At 37.6% G+C, this 16,360-nt stretch overlaps 3 protein-coding genes across 4 annotated transcripts in view; 2 read left to right on the top strand and 1 right to left on the bottom strand.

Moving 5' to 3' along the window:
• The first annotated feature begins 419 nt into the window (after positions 1-419).
• Positions 420-3,537, top strand: LOC121962399 (immunoglobulin kappa light chain-like). The gene is made up of 4 exons (XM_042512656.1): positions 420-468; positions 585-1,271; positions 2,975-3,098; positions 3,426-3,537. Exons 1-4 carry the CDS (start codon positions 420-422, stop codon positions 3,535-3,537), a joined length of 972 nt encoding a protein of 323 aa, XP_042368590.1.
• Positions 3,538-9,217: 5,680 nt separating this feature from the next.
• Positions 9,218-16,360, bottom strand: part of LOC121962270 — a 42,550-nt gene continuing 35,407 nt past the window's right edge. For both annotated transcript variants that reach the window (XM_042512499.1, XM_042512500.1), the window contains exons 2-4: positions 11,158-11,315; positions 10,696-11,061; positions 9,218-9,677 (exon numbers count right to left, since the gene is read on the bottom strand). In XM_042512499.1, coding sequence (XP_042368433.1) covers positions 9,241-9,677; positions 10,696-11,061; positions 11,158-11,188 — 834 coding nt within the window. In that variant the 5' untranslated portion in view covers positions 11,189-11,315 and the 3' untranslated portion in view covers positions 9,218-9,240. The remainder of the gene's footprint in view (positions 9,678-10,695; positions 11,062-11,157; positions 11,316-16,360) is intronic.
• On the top strand, positions 13,000-16,307 carry LOC121962271. Its single transcript, XM_042512501.1, has 6 exons — positions 13,000-13,045; positions 13,239-13,580; positions 13,694-13,735; positions 13,851-13,961; positions 14,266-14,330; positions 14,765-16,307. Exons 1-6 carry the CDS (start codon positions 13,000-13,002, stop codon positions 14,885-14,887), a joined length of 729 nt encoding a protein of 242 aa, XP_042368435.1. The 3' UTR covers positions 14,888-16,307.

Here is a 16,360-nt window from a genome sequence, read left to right as displayed (position 1 = left end):
TTTTTGCAATTTGCTGGCCATTTCTTGCCAGGTTGCTTTTGATTTTTTTTCCCACTTTTTTTTTTTTTTTTAAGTCAAATCAGTTTTCTCGGGTTTTAGACATTTAAATGATTGCAAAAGACACTGACTGAAGAAGACGAAAACTGATCCAGTCCAGATATTAAATAGTTAGATTTATTCTCCAACTCCGGATTCTTGTCTACATTTGTGGCAAATTCTTTTAAAATAAACAATGCAAAGTAGTAGTGAGTCTGTTGATGGTGTGGATGAGAACCAGAGCTGCCAGGTTAGAGGGCAACTGATCATGTGACCACTGTTTTCAAAATAGGCCAATCTGATTGGCCATTAGACTCAGCCTTCTCTGTGAAGAGTGGAAATGCAGAGAGATAAAATCCATTCATCACAGCACTTGAAGCACGATGACACCTCCAAATTTTGCTCTGTATTTCACGATTGTGGTGAATTTGGGTAAGTTTTGCTTTATATTGCCTGTTTACTTTATTCTATAACCCTGTTTGCTTCTAACATGTTTTAATGCTTTTTTTCGACTTAAATTTATGTTCATCTCTTCATTTTCTCTTCAGCTCGTGTGACAACGTCCAAACACTCTTTACATTTTCAATCAGTTGACGTTGGAGAGAATGTGACTTTGCCGTGCTCGTGTGACGGTGATGCCGGGTTGATGTTTTTCTGGTATAAGCAAACTTTGGGACAGCAACCAAAGCTGGTGTCTACACTCTACGCATATAATGATGACGGCACCTTTAATGAGGAATTCATGAATGAACGTTTCTCACTGAATAATGAAAAGCAAACAAATCAGCTACAAATATCAGAACTGCAAATATCAGACTCAGCTACTTACTACTGCGTCAAGAGCAATTTAATGGACTTTGAATTTTGTAATAGCATTACTGTCAGTGTAAAGGGTTCTGGTTTGAACGTCCCAGTTTCGGTCCATCAGTCAACATCTGAGCCCATCCAGCCAGGAGGCTCTGTGACTCTGAACTGTACAGTTCAAACTGGGAGCTGTGATGGAAAACACAGTGTTTACTGGTTCAAATACTCTGAGGAGTCTCATCCAGGACTCATTTACAGCCATGGAGGCAGGAATGATCAGTGTGAGAGGAACAGCAACACACAAACACACACCTGTTTCTACAACCTGCCGATGAAGAGCCTGAATCTTTCTCATGCTGAGACCTACTACTGTGCTGTTGCCTCATGTGGACACATACTGTTTGGAGACGGGACCAAGCTGGACATTAAGGGTGAGTAACCATCTCACAAAAGTTGTCTTATTTAATTACAAGTGATGATAAATCCTTAAAGTATACTTATCTTTAAGCATTTCTTCATTTAGCACTTACATATTGGGTACATTATCTAAAGTAAAAGAATTTCGTAGTTTATCCAAAGCTGATATCAGTCTTCAGCATTTTGAATTAGCCTGATCAAGTGGATGTCTTTCTTCTGGCAGCTACATTTAGGAATATCAGCCAAGTCACCAGAGGAAATTATTGGCATAGCACATTTCTACAAACCACAGATACAATGTTTACACGATTATGCGTATCATACAACGTCTCTCTAAATTGACTAAGCATATGAGCTGACTTTGTCATCATGAGGAGAAGATGTAACAGGTGACCTGTTGGATAGTGCGACGAAAAGCCGTTCAAATTTCACCAAGACGTCAGTGCGTTTACTTCCAAGACATTGCTACAGAATCTGGGACACTTTAAACCAAAACATGATTTTTTTTTTCCAAACCAAATCCAAGGGTTTTTTTGTCCCTAAATCTAAAATTAACCAAGGCTTTGTTGAAAGGTAAAGAAACAGAATGTTTCAACTCATCTGGTACATAATAATGTACAAATGTAAAAATCTGTGTGGTTTGGTTTGGAGAAATATACCACTCCAACATTTACTCAGAGGATTGGGTTAAGGAGTGTTGCTAGTGTTGAGTTTTGGCAATTAGCAACAACCCTCTATAGACTCTCTTAAACACAGCTCGGCAAGAAAAACAATCCCATGGAAACAAAAAGATGGGAAATGGTACTAAAAAGATTCAGATTGGAAGATAAACTACTGACCAATATGTCTTTTAACTGGCATATGGATTACTTGCTTTAAAAGGGATCTCTATTGTCAATAGGAGCAAATTACAGGCCATAAAAAAAGGTCTACACACTGTTCAGGTGCCTTTAGGCCAAATGCAAGGCAAATTTTTCACACGGTGAATACAAAGTCAGTGCTAAGAGGCGAGGAGACGAGAATTCGCTGCAGGTGACACAAGTAAAAGTTTAGATTTATAGATTGTTTTCCTCTCAATGTGGAAAAAAAGGATAGTTTTGGATGTCTCGCTTTAAATAATACTGACTGGCCCATTTGTACATTAAAAGGATTATTGGTTGTCGTAGTTTTCATTTTCAGCAGAGAAATCGCGTGATCGCACATCTAAGCAAATGTACTCAAGATACACGACAAAAAAAAACATTGATGTGAGGAAGATCTTGAAGATTGAAACTAAATTGCGGGAGACCCAAAGAGTTTAAATGTTTCTACTTGAGCAAAAAATGTAGTATTTACACTCAATGTCAGTACTTAAAGCTTTAGGTTGTACTTTACCATGAACCAACTTATTGTTAGCTGCCTTCCCCAATTAGTTAGCACAACACACACAGCTGGTATTCCTGGGTTACACACTCCTTTAGACTCAAAATGAGTACGTCTAACTTTCTTTTTCTCTCTGCAAGGCAACATTTCAATCTACAAGATCCTCCTCACACCGTGTTTTGTCGTGCGCCTTGAGGATGTGCGCACACTTGATTTCTTTGCAGATAAAGAAAACTACAACCAACAACCCTTTTACTGTACAAATGAGCCTGTCAGTATTATTTCAAGATATAAGATTATCCTTCAATGAAAGAAAAAAAATCTATAATGTCTCCTGATGTCCCTTTCTCTACAGATGAGGTGGACTATTCAGTCTTGGTGTATTTCTTGAGCGCAGCTTTGGCTTTGACCCTCATCCTGGTTGTTTTACTGGCTCTCTTAGTGTACAAGATGAGCAGAAAAACCTGCAAAATGTACAGGTAATTCTTAGTCTTTGAAGCTGACAGCGAGCACTGAGCGCGTATTGCATTTGACTAACGAAACTTTAATTTTTTTTGTGTGTCACAATCAGAGTGTGTAGTGTAACGTTTTCAGCGACTTCTGCTCCGAATATGTCAGTAAGTATCATTTTTCTTTTGAAAAATGGCCAGTTTTTAATACCACAGCATCTACAATCGTCAAGTTTTTACAGAAAATGGCTTAGACCACGTGATCATTTATACACATGATTAACCTGCCGAGCTCCGTCTATGTCTCTGCTGAGCCGTATTTTTCAAAATGGTGATTAATGCTTTTTATTTTTTCAGCTATGTCAAGATGCAGACAGCCTTCACTACGCTGCTCTGCGAGATCACAAGAGCAACAGACCAAGAGGACAGAGGGACGACACCATGCCTGAATGTGTGTACTCCAGAGTAAAGCAGTAGAGCTGGACCTGCTTCTGTACTTTGTTTCTTTGTACATTTGTTTAAAGGATAATTTCACCAAAGTCAATAAATAAAAATGTTTTTCTTGCAATAAAAAGCTCCTTAACTATAAAAAAAGAAAGGTGTGGCTAGCTGCTGTGACCTTTTCCAGCCCTGCATCACTTACATCATAAGCACACCGCTCACAAACACAAGGCCAAAGTCACCACAGAGCATTCTTTGTAGTTGTTTTTTTTGCACCAGCGGCCATAAACCCGGAGATGTGAGAAGCTCTTTGCAGTTGACGGTAAAGAGAGCAGATCTCAGACCCCGTCACGTCTTTGTCTTTGCGGTTTCAGGCAGGATGTCTCTACATCAGTGCTTCTCTACACACTGAGGTAGTGTGTGTGTCAAACAGTGCTCCTTAACGTCACTATGTTTGCCCTCGCCCTGACATGATACAGCAAGGTGGAAAAAAACAAGTTAATGCAACGAGGCTTAAGCTGCAAGCATGATACGCAGGTTGTGTAGTTCGCTCTGCAGCACTGGTCCAGTCAGAAAATGTTGTGTGTGTTGCTCAAACGCACAGAAACTTAGCTATGTGGACACGGGCTTGTGTGTGCTACTTGCCACAAAGCATATCGACTCATTGTCATAAAAAATGATTTGGTCAAAAAAATATCCATGCTTTTGTATTTCCCCTCCCCAGTGCATCCTGTGTGCACAGAAATGCACACAAAGCTAGCATAGCATCAAATAACACGACCGCAGCTGGAAACACAAACATATGATTGGTCACGCATCAGTGTATAGCTTCATGTCAGCGGCATATTTGGAAAATTATCTATAGCCTGTTGCTGTGTCACTTGTTGTGTGAACACAGCATTGCTTAGAAGCAAAGATGCCACTATGCTGCTGCGTTGAAAATGTCATTTAACTTTTTGTAACCCGAAGCGACATCACTTTTCTTGCGCTGCTTTCGGATGCCTTTAACAAGTGTTTAAACCTTCGAATTCAGTGAAAATTTGTTGCAGGGGAAAAGGAAATGAGCCACTTCATCAAAAATGTTCCACAAGTTAGTGGATTTAGATAATTATTTTTAAAAAGCTAAGGGAAAAAAAGAAAAAATATATATTTATATTGAATTATCTTGATTAAATTTTTAAAATTATGTTAGAGAACTATTATATTTTTAAACTTTTCTTGGGGGGTCATTTCTTTTTTTTCCATGTTGTTTTTTGTTCTTTTTTTATTTTTTATTTTTTTCTAATTTTAAGGTAATTTCTTGTACTTTTTCACACACTTTTTACTACTTTCTCGCTAATTTTTGGGTCATCTCTTCTCTTGCTGTTTGTTGCTTTCTTCTCGTGTTTTGGAAGAAAATCAAGCCAATTTGCTCAGGTTAAAAAGGGTTCAAGGGGAAAAAACACAAATTTACAAGTGAATGTACCAGGACTAATGACAAGAGGACATTGAGGTGCATTGTGGGATGTGTAGGAACTTGACACACACAGTAGTAGTGAATAATGTCCTCACAGGAGGTGCTCCAGCTGTACTGTAGCACGGGTATCCAGAGATACAAAGTAAGCACTAAACACCAAACAAAAGGAAAATCATATTAATAAAACTGTCACTTAAAAATAAGAAGATGAAGGAGAAAAGAGGGGAAGCAATGACTCCTTCCCTACCTCCTAGCCCCTTCTTTTGGTGCCCTTACTCAAACCACACCCATCTTCAAACTCGGCTGTCACTGTGATCTCAGTGACACACCTAAAAAGTTTCAGAAGCCAGGGGCATGAAGTAAGGCGCCTTATGTCTGGCCTACTCATTCAGACCACGCTCTTCTTTGAACTTGACCTTTCTTCTGAGCTCAACTGCACACCTCTTAAGTTTCATGACTACATTCTGCACAGTTGTGACACTATCATGCCGGCAAAATCTGTCCACAGACAAACATAAAAACCTGGCAAAAATACTCAGAATAGCTTCTGTGGTAGCTCCAACTACAATCATAGATGGATTACAGGAGCGGTCCATAAGGCAATGACCCATGGGCCCAAAGTGTCAGGTCTATAACTGCAAAATGTTGCTAAAATTAACATGTACTGACCAGAAAGAGAGTTAAAAAGATCTCAACAGATACAAAGGAGCTGCGAAGTGGCACAAAACAAATGAAAGAGATAGGAAATGACCTCAAAGAGACTTGAAATAACTACAAAATGGAGCAAAGCAAGCATAGAGACATAAGGTGAATACTTTAAACTACCAAGAAAAACAAAAGAAAAGAAAAATCCACAAAATGACCTCAAACAGACACAAAAAGACTACAAAGATGCAACAATAAAAAGTCGCCAAACATTCACAAAGAGGTAAAAAATTACCAAAAAGGCCACAAAAAGACTTCCAGTAGCTGCAAAACGGCCAAAACCACCATATATAGTCACAAAATTATAACAAAGTGGCATGGAAAGATCAAAAACAAGACATAAAATTACCTTTAAAAAAGAAACTCCCACAACATTGCTTCAATGAGACACAAACAACTACAGAGGAACAACTATAAAAACAAAAATCAAAAAGAGACACTGCAAGGAGACATAAAACGACCAAAAAATGACAAAGAAATCACCTCAAATAGACACCAGGTAACAGCAAAAGGGACAAAACCACCATATAAACACATGAAATGACAACAAGGTCCATATGTGTCACAGTCCTAGGACAGGTGGTGGGGCCTTTCACATAGCTGTGCCCAGGGGCCCAAAATGCCATAATGCATATGAGATTAAACCATAATTTTGAGCATGTTTTGACCACACTGTCGCATGAACAGAGACACACACACACACACACACACAGATTTCACAAGGTAAACAGTAACAGTATACCGGTTGCAGGTCAGACACATATCCCACAAACATTAAAATTAGAAAACATTCCCAGTATTTTTTCAATTTTGCATTTTTAAAACAGGTAATTCACAGCACAAATGAACACTTTTGAACACAAATGAAATACTTTTTCAAATCCCAAATCTGCCATTCAGGAAACATAGTATCCATTAAATCAACATAAACCAACTTCAGATTAGGATTCAATGTGAAATTCAAGCGTCCCTTATTTAAAGTAATTAAAAAGGACTACAAATAATCTTTCAAAATTTCAGTTTGGGAAATGGTGTGTGTGTGTGTGTGCGTGTGTGTGTGTGTGTGTGTGTGTGTGTGTTGGGGTGGCTTCATTTTCCAGTGACAAAGCTAAGGTGTTGTGGTAAAACACACGGAATTGGAGTAATAAAGCAAACCGACCTGAAGCAGAGGAAGCCAGGAAAGTTCCAGAAAGGGAGACATGTCTTCACCCAGAGAGGTCCAACAAACAACAACAAAAATAAATAAATAAAACGAAGTCCAGGTCAACATCCCAGCAGTCCTCAGAAGTGACTGTCCAGTTGGCTCTTTGAACAAAAGTAACTCCATTTTCCTTTACAAACATCACTTTTTTAACTTTTTTGTCGTTGTTTAAAACCAAAGGTGTCCAGAAAGTCGATTAAACTTTAGGTAATCTCCCCTGCAGAGACCGTAACTCCTGTCTGTGGTCCTCCATGATTCCTCCGGTACATGTTTACCTCCGAGCTCACAGGTGCGTCTCATCAATCTCCTTCCCCACCCTTTCCTGTCGAGGTTGGAAAGGGCCGTTTCCTACTTTTTCTTTCCGCTTTTTATGCGAAACTCACCCAAACAGGACATGTTACAGGCTATATTTAAATTGTGCTTTACACACACAAGTGCGGCTTACCCAAAGTGTCATTTTAAGCATTTTTATTTTATTTTTTAATAGTTTATTTGGCTCTGAGAACAGCCTGAACACAGATGACCTACAGTCAATAGTGTCCCTGAACACATCTTGTGCGGACACTGAAGGAGGATTGGAGCTGCTGCTGCTGTTGATGTGCTGCTAATGTCAGGAAATCTCAGCCACCGTAACTTTTTTTAAATTAACCTTTAAACTCTGAGCACATTGGCTTGATTTCTCTAAAAATTAAAAAATGAACATCGAAAAAGGTGATAAGCAACTTAAAAAGAAATGGCCCAAAATAGCAAGACATTTGTGAAAAGGTACAAGAAAATAACCTAAAAATATGAAAAAAGGAAGACAAAAAAAGGGAAAATGAATAAAAGAAAATAACCTGAAAAAATGCTTTTAAACAATGTTTTGGTTTTTTTTAGTTTAATTATTTGGGCTTTTTTTGTAACCTACTCTTAAATACATAATTAGAAGAATTGTATCGTTTTCTGGACATTTTTCCACCTAGCTAATTTTTAGACAATTTCCTTTTCCCCTCTTTTTTTTTTTTTTTTTTTTTTTTTTTGCAATTTGCAGAATATTTCTTACCAAGTAATAAAACCAGTTTTCTCCCGTTACAGAGGTTTAAATGCAAGTGACAGGCATCTGAATGCACCACAAGAAAAGGGATGTCGATCCAGCAGTTCAGTTATTTATTTATTTATTTACTTACTTATTCATTTCATTACTTATTTATTTATTGCCTTTAAAGTTGACAGACAGAAAAAAAAGGAGAGAGAGGTGTGACATGAAACAACAAACACATTCCAATGCGACATCTTATCTACAATCTGCGGGGTAACTCCACCACGACATATTTAGCTGCAGCGGTTCACTGATGTTCCACAACACAGTGTGTTTAACAGCACACAGCCTGCGTGCAAAAAAATCAGAGGTTATAAAGCGCTGTGGTTAGAAAAAGCAGAACAAACTTAACGGGTTGATTACAAGGTACAAGGTAGATTTTTTTTGTCATTTTGAAACACAGTTTTTAAAAATGAAATTAAAATAGTCAATAGATTCACTGGTTCTCACTACTGTGATGCTACTTGATTTTTATTTATACTTTTTTGTTCTTTTACAAATATATATTGCACATTTTTAATTATATATTATGTCAATTTTTTTTAAAGGTGTTATACATCAAAACAGCCCAAATTATGTTTAATCAATTGACCACTCAAGTGAACCAAGTTTGTGGTTTGATTAGTCAATAGATTCAATGTATTCTCCATACTGTGATGCTACATGATTTTTTATTGATACTTTTGTTATTGTCCATTAATGCATTGCATGTTTTTTTTTAATTATATACACACCTAAAGAATAGCTTTGTCAAAGGTATTTATTTTGAAAAATGTAAGACACCCAAACAACAAAATTTACATTGAATATATTGACTTATCAACTTGGAAAAAAAAAATACAAAATTCAATTTGATTAGTCAACAGATGTCACTACTTTGATGCTACATGATTTTTATTGATAGTTTGTTAACATTCACAAATAAACTGTTTTTAATCAAATCTCCAACAATAAACAATAGCTTTGTCAAATTTGCTTTAATTTAAAAAATGTAAGAAAGCAAAACAACATTTATGTTGAATCTGTTGATTAAACAACCTGAACAAAATGTACAGGTTTATTAGTCAATAGATTCAACTTGTTCTTATACTTTGCTGATACTTTTTGTTTTTGTATTGTTAAAGTATTGCATATTTCAATTATATCTTTACATACAAACAATATTTCAACTTTTATTAAGACAGTATACGAAGGCCAGACAACACAACTGTGTGATTCTGACATTATTTTTGTATGATAACATATAATAGCTGTGAACATTTTGGGACAGCTACATGCATTAATAAAAACTTCACCTGCGTCTACTGATGTAAATCCAGAGACAAGCGGTCACAAAGAAGAAGAGAAACCCAGTTCTAAAGATGGAAAGCCAGACTAGGACTGTCACCGATGTCATTTGGTCGTCACCTTTGACCAGCAGCTTGCTCCCGTTACCAAACAGCACCTCCCCGCAGGAGGCCACGGCACAGTAGTAGATTCCAGCGTCAGAGGAGCTCAGGTTCATCTTCTGCAAATGGTAGAGACATGAAGGAGAGCCTGCCGTGGAGGCGGGTTTGCAGCGATCCACGTGTGTGTGAAGGATGCCGTGGCGAAATCCATGTCTGAACCAGTACACACTGTGTTCTCCATCGCAGCTCCCGGCATGTACGGTACAGTTCAGAGTCACCGAGTCTCCTGGCTGGATGATCTCAGATGCTGGCCCCTGGACTATTTCCTTGAGTCTGGCTCCTACAGTTTACAGGAAGAAAAGGATTGTCTTGTATTTGGTTTTTTGAAGGACATAAATTATATTTAGTACAAAGGATGATCAGGGTCACAGTGAAAGAAAAAACTTTTTGAGCTCTTAAAAATGAAGTTATAATATTACGTGTGAAGTCATAGTTCTGAGAAAAAAGCTGCATTTTTACCAGAATGAAGTCCTAATTTAATGAGAATAAAGTCATATTATATCAAGAAAAAAATGTTGCAATTTTACAAAAATAATTATATTTTACAAGAAAAAAAATCATAATATTATGTGATTACATTTGTAAATTTACAAGAAAAACTGGTGAGAGATTTTGTCAGTTCACATCACATCACCTGATTTTCTGGCATAAATTTTATACATTTATGAGCATAACCATGCAATGTTACATATTTTTCTCCTAAAATTACATCTTATACTAGTAACTTTAGGACTGTTTTATCTTGAAATAGTATGACTTAAGTATGATTGAATTACAATTTTATTTTGTAATATTACTTTTTTTCCCACAAATACAACATTATTCTCATAATATCCCAACTATTTTTTCTTGAAATAGCATGACTTTATTGTCATTAAATTACAACTTTATTTCTGAAATATTGCAACTTTTTTGTTGAAGTTACGACTTCATTCTCACAATAACTTTTTTCTTGATATCTGAGATCTTTTTTCAGTTTTTTAAAATTATTTTTAAATTTTCATTTAATTATTTATTTCCTTCATTTGAAAGAGAAAATTAAATTGCCTATTTTTTAGTCCAATCACAGAAAAAATTCTATCCATCACATCATCTGTTTTACTTCCGTTTATTTATTTCAAAACTTGTAAATTACTATTTTGTCTTTTTTTCAAGCAGTATATGTCAAATCAACAGGTGTTGCTTTGAAAGTTCATATGCCTAAAATGATCAAGTATTACATAATCTCTGGTGCATATTTACTTGTTTAAACACGAAATCTCCAGGCGACTTCTGCATTTGATCGAAAAGCACAATACCTCTGACATTTAGAAAGACGCCCTCTCCGAATTCCACTATGTTGGAGTGTGAGCTTCCACAGAAGTACGTGGCAGAATCTGAGAAGTGAACGTCAGTGATGCGTAAATGATTCAGTCCTTCCTTCCTTTCCACAGAGAAACGAGGGTTCCTCTCCATCCAGGGGAACACTTTGGATGGTTTATCGTACTTATAGACAGTAGACAGGAGCTCAGGTCCGCCTCCTAACGTTTGTCGGTACCAGGAGAAGTGCATTGCCACTTGGCTGTTGTAGAAGCAGTGTAAAGTTACATTGTCCCCGACACTGGTGGTGATAACCCCGGTGTCCTGCTTGACTGCTGCTGACTGGATCACTACCGCCAGATAAACTAGGCAAAAAAGAGATAAAGTTATAGAAACATGAGATAAACTTTGAATTTTGATCAGAATCACAGACTGGATATATTTTAAATCAATAGACTTACTAACTCCGCAGAGGATCATATACAGCTGCATCGTCTCAGGCGTCTTAAGAGCTGAATGTTTTGAGCGGACGAGCAGATAGCAGCTCAGAAATGGGGTCAGATTTGATTGGTTGTTAATAGGGTCAAACTTTTTCACACATGAAACATCGGTTTCGTCCCTGTGGTAAATGGATTGACATAACAGGAATTCAGAACATGTAGCTGCAGTTTATCCCTTTGAAACATGAGCAAATTAGCTTGATTTTTTACAAAAACATAGGAAGAAGCCAAGGAGCAAAATTACCTTAGTCCCAAATTACAAATGATAAAAATCACACAAAAGACACAAAATTACCTAAAACAGATGCAAAATGACTAAAAAGGACACAAAAATATCCTATAGAGACTCAAAATAACCACAAGGACACAACGGCTGAACACAGCCTGTCCCCAACTAACATGAAAGACCATTCTCAGTTAATGTAACCTGGATGTTTAAGGTTTCCTCATCATTTTTTTATGTTGCATTGATTGACATGATTGGCTTAGACTAGATGTGATGTGATATTACAAAATCCAGCACACATGTAACCTACATGTCTCAAACCAAGATGGAAGGTGAGCACACACATGTGAAAACAACCTCTAATGCTGAACTCTGCACAAACATCACTCTGCACAGTGAAGCTCAAACATCTAACAGAGGTAACAGTGACCCAAAGACATTTTCTTGTGGAGGGGGACTTTAAATGACCACATGGCTACAATTAATAAAAGCAGGTTTTGGTACAGCATGTTAGTAAAAGCAAAGCTCACAACAGCAACACACAAAGTGTATAACAACACATACTCAACCTTAGGTCTGAATAGGTAGGCATAATGCATAATGCAGTGGCATTGTTGGATTTAAGAGGTGGAGTCCAAAATACTTATTACAGCTGAGAGGAAACTGTTCTTAGAACAGGACATTTTGCTAGACAGAGATCTGCAGTGCCTCCCAGAGGAGAAAAGTTGAACATATGTGGTGGGCAGGAGTCAACTGATTGCATAATAGGGGGGAGAATGGCAGTGTGAACATGGCAGGGGCTTCTCTGGTCTGATAAAAGAAGAGCTATCTGTGACACTGTTTGTTCCACACGTGTGGTCCACAGTCGCTTTTGTCACTGCATTTTTTTGATTGTGACAGACACAACACAGAGTTTGTGGCAATACATCTCTAGCTATATCATGCTGGTCACTGGTGCCCCTCAGGGCTACATGCTGGGCCTAGCGCTATTCCAGTATTAAAGGTTGCTACAGGCATGTTATCAAAGGAATACTTCAACTGCAAAATGACCGTTTGTATATCACTTACTCACCCCACGTTACCTTGAATTTGTGGAAAAAGGTGAATATTCTTCACAAATTTAAGTAAATAGTGACCACATTTAACAACAGAAAAACTGTAAAATATCATTTTACAATCTCCATCACAACTCCTACAGTATAATCCATTAATAAACTAAACTAATAATCCTTTTTTCCCCCATCGTCATTTATCCACTATCAACTGATGCTTGTCTATAAGTTAAATACAACTTGTATTGTGTATGTTTGACCCTGCCGTATCAGACTGTGACAGAAAGGATGAGGATGTCTTCCATGATTGCTGTATAAAACTGCAAAAGCAGCAGAACAATTGTTACTTTTGCCATCTTAAATTCTTCAAGGCATGTTTTTTTCTCAAATTGCATTTGACACAGATAATCGATAGTGAAAGATCTGAGCTTCCTCGCATGAATTATCCAATACCCCGCCCCTTTCAAATGAAATCCCCCCTACAGTGACATAAACTGCCCTTGGTGTGACACGCTTAAACGCACAATGGAGAGCTTCACCGTAATACCAGTTTTGCTTCTCTGCAGCCTCAGTGAGTACTGGCATATATTTACTCAGAGCATCAAATACAATTTTAATCTCTCTTATATCAAGAAACCCTATTTTAATTTTCTAACACTATTATTTCATATTGAACTTTTGAAAATAAGAAAAGAAAAGAATTTTTTTGCTGTTGTATATCCAGCTTAAGGTTAAATCTCTTGTCTTTCTTGACTTGTTTTCAGACTGGATCTCTGTCTCAGGTTCTGAGTCTCAGATCATGGAGGTTCAGCCTGGTGAAGAAGTCACACTGACGTGCACCAACATTTCCAGCGGTCCAGCTCAGACAGAGTGGTTCAGACTGATCCACGGAACCAAGCCCAGCTGTATCTCCTCTATGTACAGGGCTGATGACGAAGCTTCATTGTGTGATGGATTCCAAAACCGATTCAAAATGAGCTCGAACATCAATACTGTCTTTCTTAAAATCAAGCAAGTGAATTTATCTGACTGTGGACTGTATTTCTGTGGATTCTACATTAACAAACACACAGTCATAGCCAAGGCAACACAATTAAACATTCAAGGTAAGATTGCGTTTTTTTTTCCTTCATCATAATTACAGTATATCTTAAACATTTTATTGCAATAACAAAGCATATAGGAGTAAGTAACCATCATCCCCATCTTTTCTTTAAAGGCAATGGTGAATCTGATGGTGGAGTAGATTCCAAGTCTGAAAGTATGTTTCTCCTTTTATATCATACAAGTTAACACAGAGCAAATAATTATAATTTTAACCATGTCCCAAGACACCAGAATAAAACATGTGTTTAATTTCATGATTGTTCTTGTAGAGGACTCTGATGAAAAGACAAACCTAATAAATGTGATCCTGGGCAGTCTGACTATTCTCCTCACTATAGTCGTCATATTTCTGGCTGTAAAAAACTGGAAACTTCAGAAAGGTAAATATGTTAGTGAAGAATCTTGGTCATCCAGGTTATGGTAACTCTAGACGTTACATTGTAGACCTGAAGACGTTTCATCTCTTGTCTGAGAGACTTCTTCAGTTCAGAACTGAAGAAGTCTCTCGGATAAGAGGTAAAACACCTTTACAAACCTCAAGTAAGTCCAGTTGTCTACACTAAAGCACTTACGGTTCAGACAGGTGCAGGTGATAAATTGTTTGCTGAACATGATGGAAAAATCCAAAGCAAAGTATGTGATCAGTGATGATGAATAATGAGACTTGTGTCTTTTGTCATTTAGCTGTGAGTGAAGAACAGCAGCCACAAAGAAACACGGTAAATCCACCATTAACTGATATAAACTGTGTTATGGCTGTAAAAATGTATTTAAACACATGATAATTCTGGTAATATGATCTTTGTCTCGAGCTGCCGCAAGTGGCATCAAACAGTAAATTTAGGAAGAAGTTTGGAATTATTCAAAGTCAAATCATTTCCAAAAATTCCCACTTCTTAACTTGTATTTTAGCTGTAATCTTTACGGAATCTTTCTGTAATCTTTATCTATCTTTCTGATTTTATTTTTGATTTTGTGCACGTTATTTCTTCTTATTGCCTTGTGCACACAAGGACTTGATCTTCAAACTGTAAACTGATAGTTGAGGTTCAATGCCTTTAGCATTTAGCTAAACTATGGTTAGCTTAAATTATTCATTTATGGAACCACGTCCACTGATTTTGAATTGTTTTGACACAGTGTGAGTGGTAAGATATGTGACTCTAAATACTCTGATTTACAGGATGTGGGCTCAGACGAACTGAACTACGCAGCTCTAAACTTCCAGGGAAAGCCAAAAAGAAGCAGCAGGCCTCCACCAAAGAGAGAGATGGAGCCACATGTTGTGTATGCTGCCACCAGATAGATTCAGGAAACCAATGGAAGTGCAGCTCAGAGTGAAACTCATGCTTTATCGTATTAATCTGCTGTAGGGGTTCATGTGCAGGCTGTGTGTCAGGAGATTCAGTGGCAAAAAATACATTTGAATTAAAGTGTCTACATTTTATCGCTTGTTTCTTTCTGTCTGAGAGGAAAAACAGCAAATGATATATGTGATAGGGGAGGAGTCCGGCAGGACATCAATGGCAGAAATTGTCTGTGGTTCAACAACTGAGTGACATACACAAACAGGAAGAGACAGCACAGTGTGGTCTGAGAAAAACTGAGGTGAAGATCATACTCCTCATCACTTCCACAAACTCGCTGAACTACTTTACACTATCTCACCAGCAGCTCAAAACCAAACAAAACAGAGAGGCCTGATGCAACTGCTTCATTTTTCATTCGGCACATACTCAGCCACAGTCTCCAGTTACAGTCTCAGCGAGGTTTGTAAAGTCGAGAGGTGTTCATTGAAGTAGTTTCACTCAAAAGCAGGGAAAAACTGTTGACTGGTATTATCATAATCAAGAGCACAAACAGCAGCATAAAAGACCATTGATAAAGGTATACCATGCAGGATTTTCCCAAAAAATGTAAAGACTTAAACAAATATAATCCCATGTTGTGTGAGAAGTGCATTTGCACCTATCTGTATCCACGAGTGTCTTAACAAGAGGTGTGGTCAGCCTCATAGTTGGCACATTGCTATTATGAGGCAGGAAAAAGCAATTGTGCCATCGACAAACACAATCCTGGTCTAAACTTAGAATGGTGCAGTGTTTCCCTGCTGTTTAAAGTGTGGCTCATTTGCATAGTAATATCCTCCTATATAAACGTATTCACAGCACGCGTGCACTCTGCTTGTTACACACACAGTGACACATGGATGGGTTGGGGTTGGGTGAAATAATCACAAATGAGGAAAATAAAAACATTCTCTAAAAAGTGAACATAGCAGAGATCAGAGCAGAGCTGCAGAGCTACTGTCCGACTGCCCATTAAGAGAGATGCTGTGTGCATTTATGCACAAGGAGCAGCATAACTTCAGAGATTATTTCGGAAGCTAAAGCTATTAAGCATGGAAGGGCGGAGAGGTGTGCTCTCTCTACCTTTTGCTGTATGGCATAGAGGTCCCAGGACAGAGCCATACCGCCAAAATGTCATACTGTGAATAGAAATAAAGTTTGATTTGACTAAAGTGGTCCTGACTGAACTGTAAACGGCTACAAAAACAAGTGGGTATACCCCATATACTGTCCCTGCGATACCTTCTTAAACTACTGAAGGTACATCATTATCTTGTAGCTCTATTTCTATTGCACTTAGTTACATTTAGTTATTATCATTAGGTCAACTATTACACCTCAGGCAAGCATAAAAAACCTTTTGCAATATTTCCACTTTTCCACTGCAATGTTTTTGTGGCAACTTTTGTCTCAAAATAAACATAAAGCAA

This window comes from Plectropomus leopardus, chromosome 23, assembly GCF_008729295.1.
Source record: "Plectropomus leopardus isolate mb chromosome 23, YSFRI_Pleo_2.0, whole genome shotgun sequence".
Lineage (NCBI taxonomy): Eukaryota > Metazoa > Chordata > Actinopteri > Perciformes > Serranidae > Plectropomus > Plectropomus leopardus.
This window is presented reverse-complemented; position numbering and strand designations above follow the sequence as displayed.

Excerpts from the sequence above, each read along its gene's own strand:
- LOC121962271 (XM_042512501.1), top strand. The coding sequence starts at position 13,000 with ATGGAGAGCTTCACCGTAATACCAGTTTTGCTTCTCTGCAGCCTCA. Across the intron at positions 13,046-13,238 it reads TTTGCTTCTCTGCAGCCTCA|ACTGGATCTCTGTCTCAGGT; the intron begins GTGAGTACTGGC and ends ACTTGTTTTCAG. Across the intron at positions 14,331-14,764 it reads CATTAACTGATATAAACTGT|GATGTGGGCTCAGACGAACT; the intron begins GTTATGGCTGTA and ends TCTGATTTACAG.
- LOC121962399 (XM_042512656.1), top strand. The coding sequence starts at position 420 with ATGACACCTCCAAATTTTGCTCTGTATTTCACGATTGTGGTGAATTTG. Across the intron at positions 469-584 it reads CACGATTGTGGTGAATTTGG|CTCGTGTGACAACGTCCAAA; the intron begins GTAAGTTTTGCT and ends TTTTCTCTTCAG. Across the intron at positions 3,099-3,425 it reads AAAACCTGCAAAATGTACAG|CTATGTCAAGATGCAGACAG; the intron begins GTAATTCTTAGT and ends TTATTTTTTCAG.